This window comes from Equus caballus, chromosome 16 (genome assembly GCF_041296265.1).
Source record: "Equus caballus isolate H_3958 breed thoroughbred chromosome 16, TB-T2T, whole genome shotgun sequence".
Classification (NCBI taxonomy): Eukaryota; Metazoa; Chordata; class Mammalia; order Perissodactyla; family Equidae; genus Equus; species Equus caballus.
This window is the reverse complement of record NC_091699.1, coordinates 14332635-14360565: the sequence shown is the minus strand read 5'-3', so window position 1 is coordinate 14360565 and position 27931 is coordinate 14332635. Positions and strand designations below refer to the sequence as shown.

At 43.0% G+C, this 27931-nt stretch overlaps 2 protein-coding genes across 4 annotated transcripts in view; one reads left to right on the top strand and one right to left on the bottom strand.

Moving 5' to 3' along the window:
* Positions 1–209: 209 nt before the first annotated feature.
* Positions 210–17733, bottom strand: LSM3 (LSM3 homolog, U6 small nuclear RNA and mRNA degradation associated). The gene is made up of 4 exons (XM_003363065.4): positions 17588–17733; positions 15335–15445; positions 13020–13115; positions 210–619 (listed from the first exon to the last, which is right to left on the bottom strand). The coding sequence occupies exons 1-4, from the start codon at positions 17606–17608 to the stop codon at positions 539–541; spliced, it is 309 nt and encodes a 102-aa protein (XP_003363113.1). The 5' UTR covers positions 17609–17733; the 3' UTR covers positions 210–538.
* The window catches only part of XPC (XPC complex subunit, DNA damage recognition and repair factor), a 33868-nt gene continuing 23621 nt past the window's right edge, over positions 17685–27931 (top strand). Inside the window, exons 1-4 of one of the 3 annotated variants that reach the window (XM_023619901.2) lie at positions 17685–17994; positions 22917–23109; positions 25150–25268; positions 27629–27752. In XM_023619901.2, the coding sequence (XP_023475669.2) occupies positions 17892–17994; positions 22917–23109; positions 25150–25268; positions 27629–27752 (539 nt within the window). In that variant the 5' untranslated portion in view covers positions 17685–17891. The remainder of the gene's footprint in view (positions 17995–22916; positions 23110–25149; positions 25269–27628; positions 27753–27931) is intronic. The other 2 variants (XM_023619902.2, XR_011426779.1) reach the window with 2 other exon arrangements.

The window sequence follows — 27931 nt, the reverse complement described above, 5'->3', positions numbered from 1 at the left end:
CTATCAGCACTAGTCTCACTGTTCTGCAATGGTTGGAGTAAACAACTGCCGCCCCAGAAGACTCCAGGGGAGGAAGCAGACTGACAAAACTGGAGTCCCCAGTGCTCACCCGGAGCCCCGAACACAGCGGACGCACTACAAATGTGCACAAATCAAGTGACTGCAAGCTGTGCGCTTACTTTAAAGGATTCATGAGACAGGAGACTGCATTGAAAAAAAAAGTCAAAAAAGGAAACAACAAATTTAATTTAAAGAAAAAAACAAAACAAACTGCCTGAAAAGACAATGGAGCAAATCAACTCCTGAAAACAGAGTTCTGCATCTTGGTGATCACATTTATTGGAAGGGGTGGAGAAAAATAAACATGCCATTTTGCTTAAGAATTTGTGAGTTATCTGCACATCAACTCATTTCGGGTGTGGAAGAATCCTTGGTCATTTCTTAATATCAAAATCTAGGCAGGCTTCTCTTTTGAATATCTTCTACATTTAAAGAAGCAATCATACACACTATTTTCCACATGGATAAATCCTTTGTTTCAGCCAACTCTCAATGGAGGGGCAACTAGTACAACACCATCTCCCCGGACAAAGAGCATCGGGATATTCCGTTTTGTTGACTGGAAGAAGAAAAAAAAGAACAGATTTATACAAATCTGTAGTAGTAGTATTTATTTTTTAAGCGAGAAATTTGAAAACAAAAGACCAAATAGATTCATCATAACACAAACTGATTTTAAAAACCTGATCACTTACCTTTGTAGCACAAAGAATCATTCCATTAACCTCACTTTCCCTCAATATTAATAATTGGCAGAGACTGGAGCTATTGATCTTAATCCAGTCTCCTCCTCTCCTGGCACACAGCCAGACTACATTTCTCATGCTTCCGTGCAACCAGAAATAGCCATGGATTGGGTTTTCACCAATGGAAAGTGAACAGAAGTGACTGACTGACCCATAAACCTCCTATGAATGCCCTCTGTGGTCTTCCCCCCACTGCTGGATGGACTCAGATAATGGAGAACTGAGGGGATGGCAGAGCCACAAGACAGAAGCAGCCTGGGGCCCTGACTGAGCACCTCTAAGAAAGCTATTGTACTGCCCTAAAACCCCACTCAGGACTGTTCTGTGGGCGAGAAATAATATTCTATTGCAGCTGAGCCATTGCGAGTTGCTTCTATGTGCTACTCACTCACACATATGGAATGGAGACCTGGGGCATCAGCCTGGGGGTCAAGCCTTAGGCAGTAAGGAAACAGATATGAAATGTTTGAAAGCCTCTTATGCCTTGGCAAAACATTCGGTAAAACCATTGCCTGCAAGGACTTGAAAGTAGCCCAAGGATCTCCCAAAGCTATAGGTTCTGGGAGAAGAGGGTAGAAAAGGCCAAATGTTAGTAGATGTTGCTGTTAACCTGAAGTCCTCAGCAAGGCAGTGTAAGAGACAAGCCCAGGCAAGGACCAGGGGCTATCGGGCAGAGATTACAAGAAGGGTTAGAAAAGCCAACTGTTTTTAGACTCCAAACTGAAGACAATAAGCAGGAAAAAAGCTGAGGAACAAAGCCCAGTAAAACTTCTCAGTTAAACAAACTCAGCCCTGAGGCAAAGATCAGATTAAGGGCGTTCCCTTCCCACCCAAACCTACTTTTAGCAAATGGCCTCAAAGTAATCAACATTCATTTGAGGGAGAGGAACAGAGGTGAGGAACCAGAGAAATAAAGGTGTCTATAAGCTGTGTCTAGGGAAGAACTTTGACTGAGGTTACTGGCCCACAGAATTAACTGGAAGTAAACAGATCAGAAACATCCGAAGTCCTAAGTTTTTAAAGAAATTGCATTGCCAGAGAAACCAGAGCTTGGCTAAAAAAGCCTTTGACTGAGTCTTCCAGCACAAGCAAGAAATTAGCTGTGAAAGCTCTGCAGCTCCCATTTAGGGTTGCCAGATTCAACAAATAAAAATACAAGTCACCCAATTAAATCTGAATTCTAGATAAACAAAAAAATTTTTTTTGTATAAGTCTGTCCTAAATATTGCATGGGACATACTTGACCTAACCAAGGTATTTCTTCTACTACCTGGACAGGAACATTCGTGCCTCCCCAGGGGATTCATCATTACCAAGGACCGGTAACTGCTGTCTGTTCCCATTCTTTCCTTTTCTGAAAGGGACTTTTTACCATGGATATCCTGTCCCTGCTCTGCTGCAGTGCCTGTGAGAGGGGCAACGCAACTAATTCACCTTTTTAGCTTACAGGAATCTGTACCACAAGTGGCCAGACGTAGATCTGACAGAGAACCGCATATCGTGTGGAGAGGGTGGACCCTGAGCTGCCTGTCCTGCTCGTCTCCTTTGGGGCAGAGGTGAGGGTGTTCTGTGTGTGGGGAGCAGGGTTCGGAACACCCACTCTTGTTGGTCTTCATAGCAACTCCATGATCAAACTTACAAAGCTCAGTATAGCTATGCTGAGACCAGTGTAACAGCTCGCCTGGAGGATAACACAGCATGCCAGCCAGGCAGCAGCGGGAGGTCTCTCAGTGGGAGCCTTTACAACAGGCCAAGGACTGTTCTCTAGTGACTCAAGCGACAGCTCAGTTACCTGGTGGGTGCAGAAGCCACCCTGGTTTAACTGCTCTATGCTTCACAAAGTAAGCAACTGTCCCTGAGTGTAGCTTCAAAGTCACTAAGGAGGGGCAAGTGCCACTCCAAGCGTCACATCATGCTCAGGGAAGCCCAAAGCGACAGGTTAACAGTGTTTAGAGCTTATTCCTAGTTCTCCCAGTTCACATGCAGTTTGTGAACCAGTGGCATGTTCACCATAAGCATGTTTTCTAGTAAAACAGTTGACATTCCACTTTTATCAGGTTTCTAGGGAAAAGAGAATTGGTTAATTAATCCACGGTCATTTGTCCATGGAGAAGAGGATTTTTTTTTGAAACCCTTTGCTGAGAGGTATAGAGATTTGGTTGCCAGAGGGGCAGACTATAGCAGAAATTGCTAGCTAGTCATAAAAATTCCATTTTCTTTCCTTCTTGGGCACAAAAACTGTATTTCTCAGGTTCCCTTGCAGTTGGGTATGGTCATATCACTGAGTTCTAGCCTAAAGAATGTGAGAAGATCTATGTGGCACTTCAGGCCTGGTTCCTAAAACCTCCCAAGAGCATCACTCTGGTTCTTTTTGCTACCACTGGCTGGATGTGAAAGACAATAAAGACTTAGGGGATGGCAGAGTTACAAGAAGAAAGCAGCCTGAGCTCCTGAATGACTGTGTGGAGGAAACTTGCCTAGAACAAGTATGTGATCAAGAAACAACTTCAATTGTGCTGAGTCATTACATGTGGAGGTGGTGGGGGGGATTTGTCACTATAGTCTAGCCAACGCTAACTAATATGCCCCAAAGGGTAAACTTTCAACTATCCACGTGTGAGTTACCTCCCTTGGGCTGTCTGTTTATATTATCCACCCAGGAGACCAGGCTATAGACAAATAATTCTTGAGAATGAGGACATGAGCAGGTATAGGGGGTTCAGCATGTAAACTTAACGTCCTTTAGGTAAGAAAAGGATTCTATAAAGTCAAGATCAGAAAAATGTATTGGGGGCTGGGGGCTGGCCCGGTGGCACAGCGGTTAAGTTAGCACATTCCACTTCTTGGCGGCCCAGGGTTCGCCAGTTCAGATCCTGGGTGCAGACGTGGCACTGCTTGGCACGCCATGCTGTGGTAGGCGTCCCACATACAAAGAAGAGGAAGATGGGCATGATGTTAGCTCAGGGCCAGTCTTCCTCAGCAAAAAGAGGAGGACTGGCAGTAGTTAGCTTAGGGCTAATCTTCCTCAAAAAAAAAAAGAAAGAAAGAAAGAAAAGAAAAATGTATTGGCTTTCTAGTAATGGTGGTGAATTTCATCCAGAATTTAAACCACACACACGTATATACACATATATGTATGTACAAATATGTATACATACATATTTATATATAAATGTTTGCATGAGTGGACTTCACATTCAGTCTCAAAAAAGTTGAATGAATTAGTTTGAAACAGGAAAGATTTTATTTCAGTGCCAAGGACTGCAGATCCAAGCCTTGCCAGCTGTCAAACATATGGCCGGGGTAGGGGTTTGGGGAGGGTGCGCACACATGCACATATATATGTGTTCTCTTTATATGATTATGTATCAGGTACTATGATAGACACTAGACACAAAGAGATGAATAAGACATAGACCCATCCTTCTAGAATCCCCATTCTAGAAGTGAAGAGAAAGCAGAGAAGGTATGAATCTACCCTATAAGAGTACTTACACATAAGCAAAAGATAAAATTATTTATGGCAGGATATCATATCAGCAATGATTGAAAGATTTGTATCAGCAAAAGACTGAAAATGGCTATCTGTCCATCAATAGGAAGTTAAATAAATTATGGTACATCTATACAATGGAGTACCATAAAGCTAAAGCCAAAAGTATAGAGAAGCTATATATGAAAATGGAAAAAGTTCAGACATATTAAATCAAAAGAGCAAGGTGTGTAACAACAGGCATGGTATGCTATCTTTTATTTAAAAAAAATGGGGAAGGAAAAGAGTTTTTATTCACATATGGATAAAGACACTGGGGGATTCAAGAAACCAGTAACAGTGATTATCTCTGGGGGGAGGGGGAGTGAAAAGAAGATGAATAGAGGACGGGGTGGAAGACTTTTCATTACATTACTTTTCATGTTTAGTGACTGTTTAACTGTGTGAATCTATTATCTGTTCAAAAAGTTAAATTAAAATGGAAGCAATTTAAAATGGATAAGAAACAAAATATGGTATGTATTCAGTATAAGTGATATATAATATGGGATCATAAAAAGAACAATTACCTATGGACTGGGAAGTTTGGAGAGCGAGAAGAATTACTTCCGTATGGGGGAGTTGGTCTAGAGCTGCTCTGTCCAACACAAGAGCCACTGGCCACAGTGGCTAAATTAAAATTAAATAAAATTGAATATTCAGTTCCTTAGTCACAGCAGCACATATTTCAAGTGCTAAATAGCCATATATGGCTCATGGCTACTGTATTATGGGACAGTATGGATATCGAACATTTCCTTTATTGCAGACAGTTCTGTTGGACAGTGCTCATCTAGAGAAAGGTCCAGGGAAACGTCTGACGCTGTCTAAAGGCCTGCAGGCAAAGGTCTGTTAGGTGAGGGAGGCTGCTGCAAGCAGAGGCAGCAAGATGGCTCAGGTACCAAAGACGGCACAACATCCTCAGAGAAACTGGCGAGTCAAACCATGGGGAGTCTGGTGATGGAAGGTGGTAAACATGATAGATGTTTGAAAAAGTAGGCTGGGGCCAAGTAATACAGACCTTTAGCAGTCTAGAAAACGGACACATGAATAACGGAGGGCTGAAAGCTGACAGAGTATGACTGCTCTCAACCTCCCCATTAACAAATCAGTAGTCAAGTTAATCACTCAGAAGTCCATTATATTACGTTACACGGAAAAACCTATGGTGCGTGGGTCTCCCTGTTTTGGTAATATTGATGCTCATTAGTAATTTCAACAGAGGAAAGAGGGAGTAAAACATAACATGAGTCAGGCTGAGGAACCATTCAGTCTGGTTTCCTGTCTTGGAGGGAAGTACCATGCTGCCGAATGAAACTGACTTTAGATATTTCTCACTATATTATCTTTCCTTTCTCTATCTACAGTTAATACACACACTCCAAGGAGAAACTACCAAATACATCTAAAATCCTACAAGGTTGCTTGTACAAGAAAATAGAACTTCTGCGTGGAAAATGGAACAATACTATATTTTCTAGAGAAGAAACCGTTTTGTCCTTACAGTTGAACTGAGAAATATTTTCATTTATCCGAAGATTTAACTTTTAACATTTTGCCTAATAAATCATGGCAATGGAAAGAAAAACACCTCACTAACTAAACAAACTTTGCTTCTCTTCTGCAGCTGCAGCTCTGGAGAGGAGGGCCACGTGCACTCGGCGCAGGGGGCTGTAGCTGAATGCTCCCTTTTGCAGCAGCCGGCCCTCAAAGGCGGCAGTCAGGATCTTTAGGGAGATCAGTGACTGCGCTGAGAATCTGTTCAACACTTCACTCAGAGAATGCACATGTGCACAGACACACAACACTGTCAAACAGTTTCGGAGGAACCCTGCTCCAAGCAGATGGGAGCAGCACAAGTTATGGATCTGCTGTCAGCTCGCTGCAAACCTGAAGTGAGCAGCACTGTTCCTCTCTCTGTAAGAACGGAAACCACAGCTGAGGAGTCATTTCTGTCATAGGCAGAATTCAACACAAGAGCATGAAACGTTTATGAAGAATCTATTTCTGTGATGAAATTTTTAGGTTAATAATGTTACATGAAAAAAGTAGAATATAAAATTGTATATTCTATATTACATGACATTTAAGATATCATCAGGCGTCTTGGGGGCCGGCCCGGTGGCCGAGTGGTTAAGTTTGCATGCTCCGCTTCGTTGGCCCAGGGTTTCACTGGTTCGGATCCTGGGCGCATCCGCTCATCAGGCCACGCTGAGGCATCCCACATACCACAACTAGAAGAACCCACAACTAAAAATACACAACTATGTACTGGGGGGATTTGGAGAGGGAAGTGCCAATCTTCAAAAAAAAAAGAAAAAGATGTCATCATTTGTAAGCTTCAGTGCAACTAAAAAAAGCACAAATGCTTCTAATTAAACCATGACACAATTAATTCCTAGCATATCTGTAAGATACAGCTCCATTTTAGAGATGCTAAAATGTAAGAAACAGAAAGTGCATGTTAGAATTGGTACATTATGTCATGTCCATGTTAATAATAAAAAAAAACGGCAACAAGAAAGACTGGAAGGAAATATAGGAAAATATTTCAGTGGATATTTCTGGTTGGTGAGATGGGTGGTTATCTTCTTATTATTTTTGTCTTCTAAAGTCTCTTAGTGAGTATGCGTTATTTATACGCTCAGAAAAAAATACATTAATTTGTGTTTTTGTGTTTTTTGGAGGAAGATTAGCCATGAGCTAACATCTGCCACCAATCCTCCTTTCTGCTGAGGAAGGCTGGCCCTGAGCTAACATCCGTGCCCATCTTCCTCTATTTCATGTGGGACCCCTGCCACAGCATGGCTTGACAAGCAGTGCATAGATCCACACAAAGGATCCAAACCAGAGAACCCCGGGCTGCTGAAGAGGAAGGTGCGCACATAACCACGGTGCCACCAGGCTCATCCCTACGTTAATTTTTTTTTAAGTGCAGGAGATGCAACATAATTCTTCTGAATTTCTTTCCATTGAGACCAACAGCGACAAATACTAGGCGATGTTTCAACATAGAAGGAGTCTGATATTCTTGTAGGAAAACAACTTCACACAGAATAGCTTTCAGGGATCTTGTTAACATACCACCTAACACAAAAAGGTTCTGTTGATAAGATCTCTGTTCTGAACAGAGATGATTGCGACACTGTTACATTTTGCTAACACAGTTGAAACTTTCATTTGCTCCAGATGCTTTCCAAGGTGAGATTCTCATTTTTGTCTTTGAGGCCCAGCCTCATGACCTGCCACCATAACCACCCACCCTCTTTCGGCAAGGGATTTTCCAAAGCTTTTCGGCTTTGAGAGGTCTTGCTGCTTTGCCTAAAGACTGAGAATCATGTCTTATCAGACAGAGCAGGATGCGAGATCTCTTCTCTGCCAGGCAGAAATATTAGTAATAGGTGTGTTTCCATAACTTTCTTTAAAACGTAAAAGTATGTTTTATGAGCTTCTTGGGTACTGAAACTAACATAATTTACATTTCTAACAAGCTCAACGGTGACACCAATACTGCACAAGGACAGTTTGAGACACTCTTAGAGAAACAAATACCATGTCTGCTGTCTGCTGGTACGAAGCAGTCCTTTCTTCCGGTTTCCTTCAAGCTGCAAAAGGTGCATCTAGTTCTAGGATAGTAAGTTTAGTGAAGGAGTCTATGCTCATCAAAACCATTCATATAATTTACTCAAATCCCTTACTCAGTGGTCATATTTCTGAATTAAAAAGTCCCTTCTCTTACCTTCACATGGCATCCACTTCATCCATGACTCCCCATTAATTCAATTATAGTTTTCTGGAGATCCAGTGAACAGAAATGAACAGAGCATTTTCCAGGGTAAGCACCTTCTATGATTGCTCCCCATGATCCCTGCCTCTAGGCGTTCATGGCCTTGTGTAATCCCCTCCCTCTGAGTGTGGGTGAAACTTGTGCCTTGCTTCTAACCAACAGAATACTACAAAGGTAATGGGATGTCACTATTATGATCAGATTACATAAGACAGTGACTTTCATCTTACTGGCCAGCTCTCTTGCTGGGTTTGAGGAAGCAAGCTGCCAAGTAGTTAAGGCCCACGTGGCAAGGAACTGAGGTGCTCAGTCCAACAACCCTTGAGGACTGAATCCTGCTCACAACCATGTAAGTGAGCTTGGAAGCAGATCCTTTCCCAGTTGAGCCTTCAGATGAGCCCACAGCCCTTATGCAGCCTCATAAGAGACCCTGAAGCAGAGGACCCAGCTAAACTGTCTGGACACCTTAACCACAGGAACTGTGAGCTAATAAATGTGTCCCTTTAAGCCACTAAGTTTTGGGGTAATTTGTTATGTAGCAATATGTATTCTTAAAAGAAAAAGTCCCATGGTTATATAAGTTTGGGAAAAGCTGTATACTATATACTTTCTTAGAGATGGCAATGCAGATTAGCATGGACTCAAGCCTGTTTCACTGGGCTCTTAGAATTAAATACAACATATATAATAACACGGACGGCAGAGTGCCTGACACACAGCAGGCATTCACCAAAGGTTAGTTCTGCAATCTCTCCCATTTCCACTTGTCTACTGTTAAAGTAAGTTTACATTATGATAGAACACTTTCTCCTATCTAGTGTACACTTTCTAAGATATTTTGCTTAACTGTTTACATTCAAAGTACCTGCAACTTCTCTGTGTAGTAGGCACTTTCTAAATTAGATTTTAAAGCCTACAACGGGAAGGACCAAGCACGGCTTGCCAGATCCTAGAGATTTATACTAGCATACCTCGTTTTATTGTGCTCTGCTTTATTGCACTTTACAGATACTGTGATTTTTACAAGACCCTCTACCAGTAAAAAGATTATGAGTTGCTGGAGGCTCAGATAATAGTTAGCAATTTTTAGCAAAAAGGTACTTTTGAATCAAGGTCTGTACATTGTTTTTTAAGACATAATACTGTTGCACACTTAACAGACTATAGTATAGTGTAAACATAACTTTAATACACACTTGGAAACCAAAAACTTTGTGTAACTCACTTTATTGTGGTGGTCTGGAACCAAACCCACGCTATCTCCGAGGTATGCCTTTACGATAATCTCTTGTAGTCAGTCTATCCATGTTAGCTCAGCCATTGCTGAGCTATCTAGAAGAACTTGGTGCTATCCTGCTAACACCATCCACCCGTTCTATCATCAATTACTCTGAGCCCCAGGCCCTGATACAGAGAAAAGAACCCTGAAGGCTTTGAAGCCACCTAGGCCTGGGTTTGAAACCCCTACCATCTCTCTTCCTAGCTGAATCTGGTTTCCTCAGCTAGCAAATAGGAGTCATAACACTGACCTCAGTGTTACTGGGAAATTAAATGTGATAAAACATACAAGTGTTTGGCACATAGTAGCTATGCAACATTGTTACAATTCTCCGCTCTCTACTCTCTTCCTGAGTAAGTGAATATTTATTTCTTTTTTCCTTGTATGACAAAGTATTTCCTTAAAATCAAATTTGTGTGTTTTCCCCTAAACATTATTTAGCACAGAATTCAGAACTAGAGATTTTCACATTTGAATGGAACCTAAGAGCTCATTACCAATCATCTCATTTTTCAGTCAAGGAAGTGAATGCAGAAAGAGGCTAATCAACTTTTGTTACAAACTATAATACTGTCAAATCTTGGAAAAATAGACCCACTGACATCCTCAAATAAAATCAACAAAAAGGCAAAATATTAAGAGCCTAATAAAACTGGTTAGCAAGTTATATACCAGAAGCTGAAACTGGATAAAAATCAATTCTTGGAAGGCTGTGACTTTTCATCTATTCATGCTGTTCCACTTCACAGTTATTTTATTTTATTTTTTATTATTTTTTTTTTGAGGAAGATTAGCCCTGAGCTAACTACTGCCAGTCCTCCTCTTTTTACTGAGGAAGCCTGGCCCTGAGCTAACATCTGTGCCCATCTTCCTCTACTTTATATGTGGGACACATACCACAGCAAGGCTTTTGCTAAGCAGTGCCATGTCTGCACCCAGGATCCGAACTGGTGAACCTCAGGCCAATGAGAAGCAGAACGTACACACTTAACCGCTGCGCCACCGGGCTGGCCCCCCAGTTATTTTAAAACTTAATAGTATGCGCCTTGCCTCTCTAACAAGACTATCCTTCATTATCTCTCCTCTCTCCCCTACTCGATACTCCTTTAACGACCTGAGCATATACTTAATGCCTACAAGGCACTATGGGGAACACAAGAAATAATGTCCTGGTCTCTGCCCTCAAATAGCTCATAAGATGAAAAGCAATATACAAATGAAAAAGTAAATAAGATCACTGTCAGTGGAGAGGGCCAAGAATTAGAAGATCCAACCAAAGGAGGAAAGAAGGTTGAGATGGTCAGAGAAAGTGTCACAGAAGAGCTGGGGCTGAGGTGGTTCCTGAAACAGGCTTTGTAGGAAAGAGACAGGGAGAACATTCCAGGTAGGAGAAATATGGGAAAAGAGAAGCAGACTATAGATGGCACACTCTGAGGACAGTGAGTGGACCAACTCGGCTACAGGAATCATCAGAGGGGAGACAGGAAAGTTATAATCACACTCTGGAGGGCCTCAGCCTGAATCTGTGCTTTGCTCTACAGGGCACAGAAGGCCTTAAAAGTCTCTAAGCAAGACTGTGACAAATAAAAGCAGTGTTTGAGGACCATTACTTTGGCAGTCAGACATGCATGGGCTGGAAAGGAGGTGGACATGAAGAGTAGTACCTGAGCTAGGGTCATGGCAATGGGGAAGCAATGACACATAAATCAACGTGAAGAATAGACTGAAACAGTTACTGATTACAGTGAGTGAAAGGGAGAAGTCCCGGGAAATTCTGAGACCTATGGTCTAAATAACTGAGAAAATCATGCACAGAAATAGGAAATTGAGAATGACCCTATTTTGCAGGTGATGAACACCAGGAGCTTAGTTTTAGATGCACTGAGTTTGAGATAACATCTAAAGTGGAAATGTTTTCAATAAGAATCTTGGAAATGAGAGAGTGAAACTCACAAAAGGAATAAAACTGGACACACAGGTTTACCCAAAATCATAATGGCCACTGATCACCACGTCACCAGCTTGGCAAACACCAAATTCACTGCACCCTGTTATAATCCTGGGAGGCAGGCACAGTTACCGGCATTTTACAGAGGGAGTCCCTGAGGCTTAGAAAGTTTCTATAACTTTGTCTGCGTTTACATAACTAATCATCAGCAGCCAGGATTTGAACCCAGATCTGTTAAGAGCTCAAGCTTTCATGCAACCTCTCAATAAATCCTCAGTAGCTGTAGGAAGTGGTCCTATTACCATCCTCATTTTATAGACAAGGAATTATAGTCACAGACAGGTTGGGTAATTTGGTACAATTATACAGCTGGTAAGCAAGGGAGTCAAGATTTGAATCCAGGCAGTCCTGCAATCTGAATCCACATTTTCAACTACTATGCTCTAGAAGAGTTAGAGACTGGCTTCCCAATACTTATAGGACTTAACAAATGTGATTTTCTTTTTATGTTGAACAATGAATGTGCGAAGATCTGGAAGACCTGCATAACTCAGTGACCTAATATTTTCCAAATGACCAGCGCTTGATGTTACAAAATCACGTGTGTGTAAAGATTCATTCAAAGTGCAAGGCAGACCAATAAATTTGCACATAACAAAAGTATGAAAAGTTCACTGATGTGGTTTCAGATTCGACAATGCAACTTTAAGAATCTACCCCTTGTTGAGTTTGGGTGTAGCATCAAAGAAGAGTAGCCACAAAAAAAACACCTCCCTTCTCCAACTACTCATCTGTGGAACTTCAGATTTTCTTCAACTATAACATATCACAACATATTAAATGCAGAAAAAAAGATGTGAGAATCTAGATATCATCAACTAAGTCAGGCATTAAAGAGATTTGCAAAAATGTAAAACAAAGACACTTCTCACTAAATATTTTGTTTTAGGAAATATAGCTATTATTCATTAAAATGTTACCTATGTTAACATGTTATAAGTTTATCATTATTTTTAATGAGTTAATAAGTATTTTTAAATTTCTCAGTTTTAGTTTCTATTAAATATTGATAGATCAAATCCACATCAAACAAAAGAATATTGCCCAGTATCACTGTTATACACTAGTACATATATGCATCTTAGACTGTCATATCTCATTGAATCCTGGCCACCCTATAAGGTAGCTGGGAGTATTCCTGCTTACCAATGTCGAATTAAGTCTGCAAAGTCAATTCCCTTGCCTCACATACTCCAGGTAGGAAGTGGCCAAGCCAGTACTGGAAACCAGGTCTGTCTGACTCCGAAGTTTTTCCTTTTATTTTTTACTTATTTATTTATTTTGGCGAGGAAGATTGGCCCTGAGCTAACATCTGTGCCAATCTTCCTCTATTTTGTATGTGGGACACCACCACAGCATGGCTTGATGAGTGGTGTGTAGGTCTGCTCCTGGGATATGAACCTGTGAACCCCAGGCTGCCAAAGCAGAGCACGTGAACTTAACTACTACACCACCGGGCCGGCCCCTCAAAGCCTGTGCTTTTAATTGCTACACTCTGAGTCCATGAGTAGGTGTCAAAACATGACAGGCTTTCCATAAATGTCAAGCTGTCGGATGTTGAGAACAACTGACATTTTAAAAGGGATGAATAGAATTGCATGACTTACTTTATATATCTCTTCATATGTTTCTTCATCAATTTCTATAGTAGTCACAGTTTCTTCTACATCTCCCAATATCATATTTAAATGCTGATCATAAGCCTGAAGTGGGAGGGTGCGGGACCAAGAAATTTAATAATCAAATTAAGAAACAATGAATAGGGCTTACAATATGCAAATGGCTCAATTACAAGTAACCACAATACTTATACCACAAACTTTCACACACAAATAAAGATAATCCTGCTGTACTAATATACTGTTTCTCTGCAAATCATTCCAACAATAACTTAATTGACCTGATAAAAATACAACACTATGTGGCCAAAAATGAATTTACTCAAAATAACTTGAAATCATTTTTAAACTGTCCACCCTACTTGTTATTCAAGGCAGCCACATCATTTATAATATTTAATTATGAAAAACAGCAAATTCATCACTTTTCAGTAGAATTCTTTCAACTCCCTCTGGAACAGTGTGACAAGAAAGGTACAGTAAAGGAGATAAAATTCTTCAGCTGCTAAGATGACGGCAGTGCAGTCTCCTAAAGGCATGAGACACTGCCATTCAACCCTCCCTGTCTCAAACTAAGCACCCCAAGGTAAAGCAAGTAGAGCAACACCCCGCCCGTTTACAGCCTAGCTACAACCGGCACCTGTGGGCTCAATCAATAAATGGTGCAACTCAGATATTCAGGGATGTCCTCATTCCAAGCTCCAAAGCTCATGCATTTTACTAAAAGGTGAACCTTCGGGGACCTTGTTCCAAATGCACTTACACTTACTTCTAACAAGGTGTTAAATGGTTCACCAGCTCACACCAAAATGAAAGCGGCTGCCAGGCAGAGCACACCAACAAGAGCAAAGATCTACAGATACGGGCCAGAGAACAAACAGACAGAAGCCTGGGGGCCATGCAGGATAGAGGCAACTGAGTCTAGGCAGGGAACTGGAGATGCCTCCAAGAGTTAAGGCAACACGTCTGTCCTGGGGTGTCTCTCCATGTGCCAGTGGCCCATGTGATTAAGCTCAATTCTATTTTTCCTGGCAAAGGTGTTGCGATTCCATTTCCTGGGGTTCCTCTTCCCTCAAGGCTAGCTGTATATTAAGACTACTGCCTCCCTAAGCCCCTACTTCCTTTCCAAGCACAGGAGGTTCTTTGCCTTTAGGTTTTATGGAAGGTAGAATCATAGTACTTAAGAATGGGGCTGAAGTCAGACAGCCTAGGTTCATACTCTGGCCCTCCCTTTACAGGCTGTATCACCTTAAGCAAGTAACTTCACCTTTCTGAGCCTGAGCTGCCTCAAATGCAAAACAGGCATAATTACTATCTACCCGCACAGGGTTGTTATAAAGATTAAATGAGATATTACATACAAAACACTTCGAATAATAGTACATGGCATATAATAAATGCTCAATAAATATTAGCTATTTTTAATCACTGTAGGGCAGAATGAAAGTAATAAAAATGACATACTCAGGAAAGTAACAAGTTATCAAGAAGAGGCAAAACCTTCAGTATGCTCTCTTTATAAATAAATAGGACCACTTCAGGGGACCAATGTTGTAGAAATATTTGCAGATATACAAAAAGAAATACGTACAAAAATGCTTACTGTACCATTATTTATAGTAGCAAGAAATGGAAAACCATCTAAATATCACTACCATCAATACAGAATTCTATGCAGTCATTAAAAAGAATAAAGGAGATTTACAGGCACTCATGATCAATAATTTCCAAGAGTAAGTGAAAAAGAAAAGTGCTCAAAATATAGTAATATAGCAAGATCCCATGTACTTTTTTCAGAGGTGGTGTATGTGGTGCAAATATACGCATATGAACCCATTTATACGTACACACATGTAAAGACAGGGAAAAGATCTGAAAGACTATACACGACTTTTAACAGTGGTTACCAATTGAAAAAACGGAATTTCACCTTTTACTTTATGTATTTCTGTGCCATTTTTTACAACCAACTACAAATTTACGTACATGTCAGTAATTTAAAGAAGTTTTAAATAAGAATACAGGACAAGTAAATGTTATTTACAAATAAACAGAAGGAATAAATGAAAGAAATGGATATGTTCTTTAATAAACACACCATTTCTGTTAACAGAAAATAGGTTAAAAATATGAATAAAATAGTTGTATTCAGCTTGCAGAAATATAGGTGACTTTCCACCTCCCTCTTGTCTACATTCAAAATGCTCTTCCACAGTGGACAGTTTTTACATTTTAAGGGGGAAAGGGTAGGTGGGATGACAAAGCATAATCTGATTTCCAGGTAATTTAATAAATTTACTCACATGTAATCTACCTCGAAGCTCTCTGTCGTTTCTCATTTTCACATAAATTCGCTCATCCAGGCTGAGCCTGATCAGATCCAAGGGCTCTTCTACGGTGTTGGTAGTTTGTTGCTGATAAAAGAAACAGGCTTAGTAAATACAGTAGTAGGGAGAGCATGGTGTTCAAATCACTGCTATGCTGTGTGACTGCGGGCAAGTTACTTAACCCCTCTGCGCCTCAGTCTCCTAATCTGTAAAACGTGGATAACAATAGTGCCTACCCAGGACTGCTGTTGTGAGGCTTAAACGACATATATGAAGGCTTAGAATGGTGCCTGGCACATACGTGCTACATAAACGAGAGCCGAAACACACATACACAGGAAGGAGTTAAACACAAGATAATCACGACTGCACTTTGTTCTCTCAAAACCTAAACTACCTGACCCAATTTCAAGGTTTAGGGAGTCACTCTCAGAGACTTTAGCCCTACCTCCAATATCACTTAGTAATTTGAAAAACATTCACTTAATGACTACCACACACTAGTCAGAATGCTAAGCAAGGATAAGGGTTTGAGGGAAGATTACGAGTTCAGTACAGGGCAGGCTGAGCTTAGGGTGCCCAGCGGCCAGTAGGATGACTACCTTTAGCAGGAAGCAGAGAATACTGGTGGAAAGTACTAGCTTTGGAGTCAGGCAGCATGGGTTCAGCCGCTGACTCTGCTACTTACAAACTGAGATTAAAAATCATGCCGTCTCTAATTGTCTCCTTGTTTGTAAAATGAAGCAGCCAGAATCTTCCTTTCACGATTCTTGTGAGGATTAAATGAGCTAATGTATTTAAAACAGTACCTCGTAAAGAGAAAAGTACCAATAAACGGTTCAAGCTATTACTACTAGGGAACTGTTGGAAACACAGGTCTCAGAGAGATGAGGGTGGGATGACTTGGATTCATGCATAGGGAAAGGAGAAGCCAGGAGAGTTGATACGATTCTTGAGCTTCTTCAGTGAGCACATGAGGCCAGCGGAGGAGAGTGACTGAATGCTGCAGGCTCCACAGCGTGAAAAGGCTAGATGGGGAAAAAAATCCTGACTTCAACAGGTCCCCTCCTCAGTGGAACAGGTGTTTGTTAAGGGCCAGCTAACCAATACCGGATTAGAATACTACAGAAGTCAGTCCCTGCTCTCAAGGAGCTCATTTTAGTGGGGAGAGGCGCATAAATAACTACTATACTGTAAGAACAGACTCATGACAGAGCCCTACTGCTCCTTCAGCCTCAGTCTGGGATGCCCACTGTCCAGCTTTTAATCCTGTAGCTTTAAGGACTGCCTTTTCCAAGAGGCCTCCCCGATCATCCAATTCACTCACTAACTATCTGAGTGTTTCCGGCACTGTTCTAAAAGCCGAGGACAGAATAGCGATTAAAACAAAACTCTTGTTCTCAAGGACCTCACATTCCAGTGCGGGGAGAGAGACATTAAACAAAGCAGCATACACGTGGTATGAACAACTAACATGCTTTGAAGAAAAATAAAGCAGCCTGGGGAAGAGTGCTATTTCCTCACCTCTTCGATGAGGTGAGATTTCACTAGAAAGCTGAAGAAGCTGTGGCCTGATCCACAAAGATATCTGAGGAAGAGCGTTTTGGGAAGAGGGAAGAGCAGGTGAGAAAGCCTGCAGGACCGTCAGTTATTCAGTATACCAGGTCCTTGCTCGTGTGCTCCATACCACACCGTTCCTACATAACGCACGTATTTATGTTTACTTTTCATCTGTCCTCCCCAGAATATAAGCTCCAAGTGGGGACAGGGATCACGTACGTCCATGCCGGTGTCCCTGGTGCTTAGAACGGTGTCTAGGCAAACGCTGATGTTCACTACGGATTTGCTGAATGAGTAATAATTGTTTCGCCCTTAACTTTACCACCACGCTTTCTTTCAGGATTTCGACAGCTCCGTGAGGCAGACAGGGATAATTATTTCCATTCTACTGATAAAGGTGAGCCTCAAGACAAAGGAAGCGACGAGCGGGAGGCATAACTAGTTTTCAGGCGGGCTTCGGACAGGAAAAGATCTGAGGGCCTGAGGCAACAGTCGGAGGGGGCGCGGTTACCAACGGGCCGACTAAGGCCACGAAGACCTGGGAAGAGGCGGCATGACAGGCCACCTTCTCGCGAGTTTGCAGAAGACAACCCTGGCACGCACAGCCGAGCAGGCCCAGGGCTGGGAGCCGGGAGCCGCTCCGGAGCGAGCTCCGAAGAAGTCACTCACCTGATCCACGTCGTCCGCCATGTTTCAAACCCTGCGCTCTTTCCCGCCTCTCGCGAGAGTACGCGAGCCCCCGCCCCCCCCGTCTCCGGAAACGCGAGGAAGCAATGCACCGGAAGCACAAAGAGAACTGTTTTGCACCTTCTTGCTTCTTGAGGTTTGCATTGGTCGTTTGGAGCTGGGGCGGAGCTTCGCCCGGGGGTGGAGGCTCGGCCCGTAAGGAAGGGGCGTGGCCGTGCCTCGCGCCATCTGGGCCGCCGCCCGCGGCTTGGTGCGTCACGCGTGGGGAGAGTCTTGCCCGGGCAACATGGCTAGGAAGCGCGCAGCCGGCAGCGGGCGGCGGGGGCGCGAGCCGCGCGGCCAGAAGGCCAAAGGCGAGAGCGCGGCCCGGCGTGAGCAGAAGGAGGCGGGTGAGAGCGAGGCCGAGCCGGGCTTAGGGGGAGATGCCGGAGGAGGGCAGGGGACAGGCTCGGGTGGGGGAGCGGGGAGCCGGCGCCTGGAGGTGGAGGGTCGAGGGAGACAAGCGGGGGCCGCTGCCCGGGTCCTCCCCGACGTCGTTGCGTCTCCTCCGCGCGAGGAGCGCTGCGCCCTGAGCGGCTCCCCCGCCCGATCCGACAGGAGCTCCGCTGCGTAGCCTCTTTGCTGCTGCCTGTTGCCCACAGGATAAAGTCTAAGCCTTCTGGCAAATGCACAGGGCTGGACAGGCGAAAGGCAGTGCAGTTATTTTGTGTCCGCAGAAGACGCATGGACCAGGACGTAGAGTGCAGTGGTGTGCTGACTCCCAGACTATCTTCAGCTAAGTCTCACCCAAGAGTTCGAGGTTCGGAGCCAACCTGACTCTTGCACGTGGATTTCCAATAGGCGTCTTATATGTGCCATGGGCAAAGCAAAACTCTTGGTTTTCCCCGGTACACCTGTTCCTTCCCCACACTTTCCCATCTCGGTAAATGATCCCTTCACCCAGTTGTCAGAGCAGACCCCCCTTTTCCTTGCACGCACACATCCTGTGAGCGAGTCCTGTCAGTTCAACCTCAGAACTATAGCTCCAATCTCTCCACTTCTCTTTATTTCCGCGGCCACAGCCCTTGTCCAAGCCACCATCACTTCTCAGCTGAAGGATCGCAGTCACCTCTTCACTGGTCTTCCTACTTCCTTTCGTTCCTCTGCAGTAGTACTCTGCTCACCAGCCCAAAGGATCCTTTAAAAAAAAGGTCAGATCGTGCCGTGCTCCTACTTCAAACCCTCTGTGGCTTCTCTTGGTGTAAAGTCCAGCCAGATTCCTCACCGTGGCTTACAAGACCCTACTTGATTTGGCTGCTGCTACCTCTCCTGTTGTCTCCCACCACTCCTCCTTGCCAGATACTCTCCTTGTTGGCCTCCTTTCTGTTCCTCAAACATGCCATGTTATTTCTCACCTGGAGCCTTTGCCTTTGATGTTCCTTCTGCCTGGAATGTTCTTCATGGCTCTTGTCATGGCTGATTTCTTCTGTTCCTTCAGGTCTCAACTCAGACGCTCCTTGAGCATCTATCTAAGATGGTCTTCCCCAGGCCCTCTTGATCGCATAGGCCCTCAAGCCCTTGTCACAGTCTGTAATGATCTTGTTAATTTGCTTGCCTCCTTTTTGATTGCTTATCTTACTAGACTTTAAGTTTCATGAAAGCATGTCTTATGTTTGGCTATATTTTATCTTGTCATCAGCCCCCCCCCCCCCCCCCCCGTATACTAAGTGCTCAATAAATATTTTAAGTAGTTGCGAAATGCATGCTTTGGAAAGGATTTCTGGGCTTCCTGATAACTGGGTAGAAGATTAGGTAACCAGCAAGGACTCTGACACTAGATTCAACAATTCTGTGATTCTGTATATAAGTTCGTTGTCTATTAGGAAATAGTCAAATGGTAACCATTTCTAAACTTAGAAGGTGATTTACCTCACAATTAATGAGTTCCATTTTATGAATTCATTTACTCATTCAGATAACATTTTTTGAGTGTGTACTATGTGCTGTACATGAGCTAGATGACATCGGAGAGAGCTTTCTTGGAAAAGCTTAGAGTGTGTAGTGTTGACATTTACAAAAAATACCCAAGGCAGAATACACAAGGTGTGGATATCATGGGAGAAGATACAAGGCTTTGTGGCTTCTGAATAATCACGTTTGACTGGAGAGATTGGGATGTGCTCTCTGGAGGAGTGATGTGTGATGCGTGATTTAGGATGGGTGATATTCAGCAGATGGCTGTGAAAGAGGGTTGGTGCTCTAGTCAGACGGAATGCATTCTGAATATGTGGCAATTCAAAGATTAAAATCATTCCTCCCAGCTAAACACTTCACCTGGCACCAGCTTGGTATAGCTCCAATGCTGGGTACTTATATACACTTAGGTAAACTATTTTGGACAAATAACTTAGTGTCTCTGAACCTTGTCTGTGAAACAATACTCCCTTGCAGGGTGGTTGTGAGTTTTCAGTAAGCATATAAGGCTCCTGGCATGGTCCATCTTAGGACATCATTTGGGTTAGCTCTAACAGTTCAGCTTAAATGTGAAGATGCCCCCAGGTTTTGCTCAAACGCTGCCAGGCCGAGGAGCTGCCGGTCAGTTCCCACGGTGGCCTCCGGGAGGAGCTGCGGTCTTTGCTGTGGGGGAGCAGGGGAGCAGGTGTGGTGTGGGCCGCAGGTGCCGCTGACTCGGTGATGGTCGAGTGCAGGTTCTAACAGCACTTCCGTGCATGCAAATGAAGGGGACACTTGGCTGCTTTCAGCAGTTAGGGACAAAGAAAACATTATTTCTTCCACATTATTTCCTTGTTTCTATTAGGGCAGCTCTGGTTTCTTCATATTTCTTCTCTGTTAATGCTTTCATTGATGTAATTCATTAATTCCTTCAACAGATATTTGTTGAACACCCACTATTTCCAAGCGCTGTTCCAGGTACTGGACTTACAGTAGGGAACAGAACAGGCAAGGTCGCTGCTCTCATGATGCTTGTAATCTTTGGGGAGGGGTGGGGAGGGCAGACAATAAGACGTTAAAAACTCGATTCACATGGTGATAAGAGCTATGAAGAAAATAAAGCAGGTTGCTGTAATGAAACAGACGTAGGGGTGGGGAAGAAGCAGCTAAGTCCGAATCACTGGTCAGAGAGGGCCTCTGGGAGGAGGTGTCATTTTGAGCCAGTTGCTGATGCCCTGAAGGAGCCATTCAGGGAAGTTCTGGGGGAAAAGGCAGAGGGAACAGTAAGGTTAAAGACTTGTGGGAGGGAATGAGCCTGGCCGTGTGGCTGGACACAGTGAGTGGGGGGGCGAGTGGTAGGAATTGAGGTGAGAGAGGTTGTCAGGGCCCTTGGCTTGGGGACCAAGCTGAGGAGTCTGTGTTTTATTCTAAGTGCTGTGAGATGCCGCTGGACGGTTTAAGCAGGTGTTCTTATTGAATCTCAGTTGATGGCCAGGCAAGCCGTGGTGGTGATCCCTGCCCTGCGGAATGGCCGCGCGGAGCTCAGGGAGGCTGGTTAGACATGTTGGATAACTCGGGGTCTCGGAGGGTCCTGGAAAGTAGCCTCTAGATTCTCTGGGACCAAAACACACAGCAGAGGATAAAGAAAGAGAAGTCGTCCGTATTTCTACCATCAAGAAGTAACTACCACCAAGTAATGGCATTATTTCCTTTTAGTCTGTGTTTCTTTATGCAGTGGAAACCAATATAACTGAGTTATATTTCATCGTGTGACTGTACCGTAATTAATGATTATCTCATGATTGGAATTCAGATTATTTTTTAAACTTTTGGATATTATTTTGATTCAGTTTTTTGTTTCCATTCCTTCCTCCTTTTCACTCCTCTACCTCTCTTCAAAGAACAGAAATATACAGTGGGCCTTTTAACCAATCAGATCAGTTTGGTGAGGAAGAAACAGTGCCTCTGAAGCGTCCTCCCCCCTGTGTTTTTAGATTAGTAAAGAGTCTTGGCATCTTTGCTTATTAATAGAGAGCTAAAGACCATCGATAAGACCCAGAAATCCTGATGTTAAGGGCACCCTGCTGAAACCGTCTAGTCCGAAACCTTTAAGCAGCTTCCGGTCTTGGAATAAGAAATCTATTCCCCAGATGCTAAATAATTAATTTTGAACTATTTTGTTTTTCAAAATTTCGCATTTTTTGTTTGTGTCTCCATTAAAATGTTTAAGACACAGGAATGCATAAATTCTTTTAGAAGACATCTTGAAGAAACAGCTGGATCGGTGATTCTATCTAGCATTAAAACAGATGCCCTATAATGTGAAATTTGTTTAAAGTATGATTTTATTTAGATTGAAAGGTGGGTCTTTTTCCCATATGCAGAAGTATATTCGTGGAGAATATAAATATCCGGAGAGTCAGGACAAACCACAGATGAAAAGAATGAATTAATTTGATATTTAGGTTAATATTGCAGCCCCTTTTAGAGCCTCAGTGAAGGCTAGAGTATTTTTGTTTTACAAAATTAGTTGAAGCAGAGTCATGCAAAGGCAAAGGAAGATTTATTTCAGAATCAAGATCATTTGCATGAATATATTTGCGAAGTAGAAAAATATCCTCCCCTGCCATATTATTTATTAAAATTAATTTACTAATATATTCATAGGTTAATAGATTATACTTTTAGATCCCCTAATTTAATTAAAACCAACAACTTAGGCATTTTTTACATTTCCCTTTAACAAAAACAATAATGATTTTAAGAAAATAAAGACATTTTTGAACTGCTGCCATCCTCTTCCAGCCCCAGGGTGGTTGGGATACCAGAGCCATTCAGGTTAGGTTGGCAAGGTCTCATAGCAGTGTGTCTTTGGAGCAGAGAATGGTTCTGAAAGCTCACAGAAACGTGCATGAGTAGGAAGAAGGTTATAGTAAAACTTGGACATGTTGATGAACTTGAAACATTTCACTTAATAGGGGCAGATTATCCCTAAAATAAATAGTTTTAGCAGGTCGTAAATAAGCAAGGTGTTAATAAACGGATTGATGTATTTTCCTTGCTGGATATTAGCTGAAATTTAAGATTTGGAAGTTAGATTTGGTTTGAGTCAGGTGGTGGTCTCTCTGTAGCTTAGGAGGAGTAGAATAAAATGCTGATGAAGAAAGATGGGTTTTACTGTGAGCATAGAATGTAGACTAGCCCGAAGAGGGGGAGAGGCTAAAAGCTTGTCGTTGACCAAACGTGGCATGGCGAACTGGTGATGAGGTGTGGTTTGGGGGGAGGTTGCAGAAGAGGACTTTTCATGACCCTGCCCGTGAAGCGACACTGCCTCCACCTTTTTTATTGCCCCTCATCTCATGTTCCTTTGGTCGCCTAGATGTCTTTGAAGATGAGAAACCCCCAAAGAAGAAGCTGCTCTCGAAAGTCTTGCGAGGAAAGAGGAAGAGGGGCTGCAGTGATCCTGGGGGCTCAGCAGATGGTCCAGCAAAAAAGAAAGTGGCCAAGGTGACTGGTAAATCGGAAAAGCTCAAGGTTATAAAGGATGAAGCCCTCAGTGATGAAGATTTCAGGTGAGGTGGCTGACAAGCTTTCCGTCAGGCCTTGGTGGTTCCCATCAGAGAAATGCGAATAATAAAACTTGTTCTTTTTGCTTGTCACTAGGATCCATGGAAACGATGAGTCTTTAAACTTTTCTAGATAGAGCTCAGACCACTAGCAAGAGCTGGAAAGAATCTCAGCGGTTATATAGTTTACCTCCCACACTTTCAGATGAGACAGTGGCAGCTTGCCGAAAGTGATTTATTTGTGGTTACACAGCTGGATGATGGCAAAAACCAGGATGAGGCCTAGGTCTTCTGCCTCCTGGTCCAGTGCTCTTCCTGCTACACAAAGATACTACATCTATGAAATGTTTACCTGCCATTCCAGCTTTCTCTTCTCCTGCTCTCGGATGCACTCTACTTCTGCCCAGCTGGACTTCTCATTGCTCACTTGACACATGCTCATGCTCTGCCGCCTCTGAGTTGTGCTCATACGCTTCCTTCTACCTGGACTGCTTTCTTCCACCTTGGAGATACAGATTAGAAGCCACCTACCCTACAGTCTTCACTGATTCTTCCCCTTTCCTCCTCTGATTTCTTGTAGAATCTCGAGAGTGTAACTTGTCTGCCTTGTTTGTGTCCGTGCCGCATACCCCTGCTTACTAGCCTGTAGGCTCTCAGAGGGCTAGAACTACACCAGGTTCATTTTTGTGTGCCCTGTGGCCTCTAGGGCAGGGCCTTTTATTTGGCAGAAACTGAACAGGTATTTTTGCAGTGAATGAACATTCATATTAATACGTGGTGAACAATGACTATAAGCCTAGTGAACCCCTGATTATCCGCCTCCTAAGAAAGTTCGAGGGAGGAGAGGGAGAGGAATAGAGAGGCAGTAGTTCCTTCTTCGCTTCAAAAATAAATCCTCACCCTTGATGTCGGCTTTTCCAGCAACCTCCAGTCCTGGCGTAGGAAGGTAGTCCAGGAGAGAACAGCAGAAGAAGGGAGCGTGAGAAAGCTGGCACATTGTCCACCGTAGTTCATCTCTTCTTTGCCCTTAGACTTTTCCTGAGAATGCATGTGAGCTTACTGCTTCCTGGCTGCCTCTCCCCAGTAGTTGAATTCGTTCCAGAGAAATCCACATACAGAGAGACTGGGGGCTGCCAAGGAAAGCTCTGGTTCCCCCTTTCCCTCTCAGTCGAGAGTTGACTGTGCTCAAACCCATAGCACAAGGACATTTCTGTACATTTATTCTAAGGGGAGTTTTTGTTTTTATGGTGTTGGGAGAAATTGGTAGGTTACAAAGGGAGTATGTATTTTTAGAGCTGAAGACTGAGGATTGGTTATTTTAAATGTCTGCTAAAATCTTAAGTAGTGTTCTCACTTGATAGCAGCTGTTTACCTTAGAAAAGCTGAAAGTAACTCAGTACTCTAAACACATTTTATATATGAGTTTGCAGGAATCTGTTGCATATTAGCAACCATTTAGTCTTGAGGCAGTCTTTAGTTACTTATCTATGTAGTTATCTACTTAACTAGCTAGCTGTCCATGTTTCTGTTGGTATTTGTGACATACCTGTGTATAGTCACATCCCCACTTATCTTGAAATTAGAGTTCCACCAATTTCAGTCTCCTTGTGTCATATTTTTTAAAGGTGGAGGAAAAAGCCTCCTGAGTTGGCTCATAGCAGGATCAGCAAATGTGAATTCCCTCCTCTTCTTTCTGGCATCCACTGCACATGTGGTCGCGCAGCTACACAGCTTCTACTTCTGGAACTCCTGTTGTCATTCTGGGTTTTTCTACCTTTTCCCCGTACCGTTTCTGGGCACAGCTATGTTTTCATTCACTTAGTTTTAGGTACGTGGTGGTCTTTCCGTTCCCACAGCACACCTAGCATTAGATGGATGATGAGAGCACGTGCTGATGGAGATGAGGCTCAGCTCACAAAACATCTTTGAGTAACTGCAGCAGATCTCAATGAGTAGAAGAAGGAGTCCTTAGAATTCCGTTTAGCTTAAGTGTGGCACTAGGCTTCCTGAGCAGGCTTCATCTTCCTTCCTGTGGTCTTTGCACAGGGATTCTCCAAGTGCCCGCAAGAAGGCACGCCGTCCTAAGAAAGAGGCTGCCATGGACAAAGGCAGCCATGGAGGAGACGACGAGGAGGAAAGTGAAGATGACTGGGAAGAGGTAGAAGGTAAAACATCTTTCTCTGTTTACACAACTGTTCATTCTTATTTTTCCGTTTGATTCTGTTTGGAGTCATGTCACTTACTGCAATCCTGTTGTTTTCTTTTGAAACGAATAAGACCAAAGATAAGGTTGCAGTAGGGAGAGTTGCTTTTGCTGCAAGGAAAAGTTCGTGACCAGGTTACCAAAGAGGTTGTCTCTCCTCCTGTGGTGGATATCAGTGGAGCAGATTATGAGGTGGGGAGGCAGCATCTCGTAGAAGAGCACAGGCTTTGAGAGTAGTTAGACCTGGGTTCAGAGCCCAGCTTTGCCACTTAGAGAGGTGTGTGAGCGAGTAATTCCACCTGTCCGAGCTGAGTCTTTTCACTGGGAACATTCAGTAATCGTTGAATGCTTCCTATGAGCCGTGCACAGTCTAGGCTCCAGGATTGTTGTGGGAAAAAAGTTTGCAAGTGTCCGAGGCCTAGTGCGCCATATACTCACAATAAATAGCAGCTAATGTCCTCACGCCTGAGTCCTGCCTAGCGAGACTTTTCCCTAGCTTTTTATTTTGAAAATACTCAAACCTATAAAAAAGTTGAAAAGGTAATACATACACTCTTCACCTAGATTCACCAACTTTACCATTTTGCCATATTGAATGTATATTTCTCTCTGTTAATGTGCGTTGTGGAACCATTTGAAAGTAAATTGCAGACATCCTGAAAAAATTCAGTATGCATTTCCCAAGAATAAAAATTCTCCTACATGATAAAATACTATTATCATATCTAAGAAAATGAAAAATAAGTCCCCAGTTGTAAGAATATCCTTTCCAGCTGTTTTGGGTTTTTTTCACCCCAATCCAGGACCTAGTCCAGGTGGAACCTTGTACTTGCTTATGTCTCTTTAGTCTCTTTTAATCTAGAGCAGCCCCCCACCTACCACCTTTTTTGCGTTTCCCCTTGGCTGTAGAATGTCTCATGGTCTGGTTTTGTCTGAAAAATAATCAGACATGTCCTGGTCGTGGTGAACTTGTTTCCGTATCCCCCGGATTTCTTATAAACTGTAAATTAAGTCCAAAGACTTGGTTGAATTTAGATTAAACATTTTTTTTGGCAGAATACTTCGTATTGCATCCATTAAGAGGCACTTAATGTCAGGTTGTCCTGCTGGTGGTGCTGAGTAGGTGGCACTGCCAGCTTGCGCCAGTGGGGAGGTGCATCGTTTCCCTTTGTAGTGACCCATCTCGGGTGGCACTCTGATTCTGTGTGAATATCTTGTTCCCCAGTAACTTCTTACTTAATGGTTTAGCACGCATTGGTGATCTTGACTGAATCAGAGATTATTATATTGACCATTGCAAAATGGCAATATTCTGATTCTGTCATTTTATATACATTTATTACCTGACTGATCTGTGAGAAAGAGCTCTCTCTTTTTTAAGAATTGTATTTAATTTGAGTATCACTATGGACTTAAGAGATTTTTTAAAAATTGACATGTTATCAGTTATCATTATACTTTTTGATCTTCAGATTGTCCCAAATTTGGCTAAGTGGGAGCCCCTTAAGCTAGCTGCCCTACTGTGTCCTTTTAACATGGCCTCATTAGTTTTTGAGAACATTTTTGTTTTCTGGTACAAGATGTGCCGGGCTCACCCTGTACTTTCCTTGCTCCAGACCTGGAACATCCTTTTCTCCAAGAAGCCCTGGTTCATTTCAGTAGGGACTGGTATGTAGAAACCAAGATCTTGGCATTAGGTGTGTTCATTGGCAATGGAGTGTTGCTGCTTCTAGGCCCAGAGCTGCTTTAAAAGGGCTTTTGCTGGTGAAGTTCACAGTTAGATCCAGTTCAGCAAATTCCATTTATTTCAACTTGTATTTACAAGCAATATAGGGGATGAAGAGATGAAAAAGATGCCTTCCTGGTCGTTTACAAGTTTCCAGTTGAGACTGGAAGACACCTGAATCATGCCTCTCTGCAAAGCAAATTGTGATGAGCATTATTGTAGTAGTGCAGAGAATGGGATATTCTCTCTTGGTTTTGTTTGGGTAAAGAGTCAGTCTCTACTAAACACACATGAGCATCAGCTCCTGGATACCAGGGGTCTGTATCTAATTCAACGTTGTATCTCTGTGCCGTAGTTTCCGCCTCTAAGAGCTGTTTCTCTGGGTAGTTGTGAGAGTTAAATGAGACAAATAAATGTAAGACCGACCATTCCTGGTGTTTTTTAGGTACTCAAAGCTTGGTAGGAGTAGTGGTCTCCATGGGTTTTCTACCTTGCATCCGTTCCTCACTTCCTTCTTCCCAGCAGAACCTTGATTTTGTTCACTACAGTAGCTATGATAATAATAATTATTGATTTAATAAAATTATTGTTGATAGAACTTAGTGAGCCTGTGCCAGGGGATGCAGGAGAAAACACAGCCTTCTCTAAGTCTGCTTTGCCTGTGGAGCCAGTGGAGATAGAGATCGAGACACCGGAGCAGGTGAAAGCAAGAGAAAGAAGGTAAGGTTAGACACTTGCTTCCAGAGTCCTCTCGTGTAATTGGCAACAGCTGCTGCTTAGTGGAAACTTTTGATAAACACGTAGGAGACCAGGGCTCAGTGTCCAAGTGGTCAGGAACCTTAGGTGAGAGAGCCCTGGGTTCACCTTTAGGACTTGAATGAGAAACCTTTTTTTTTTTT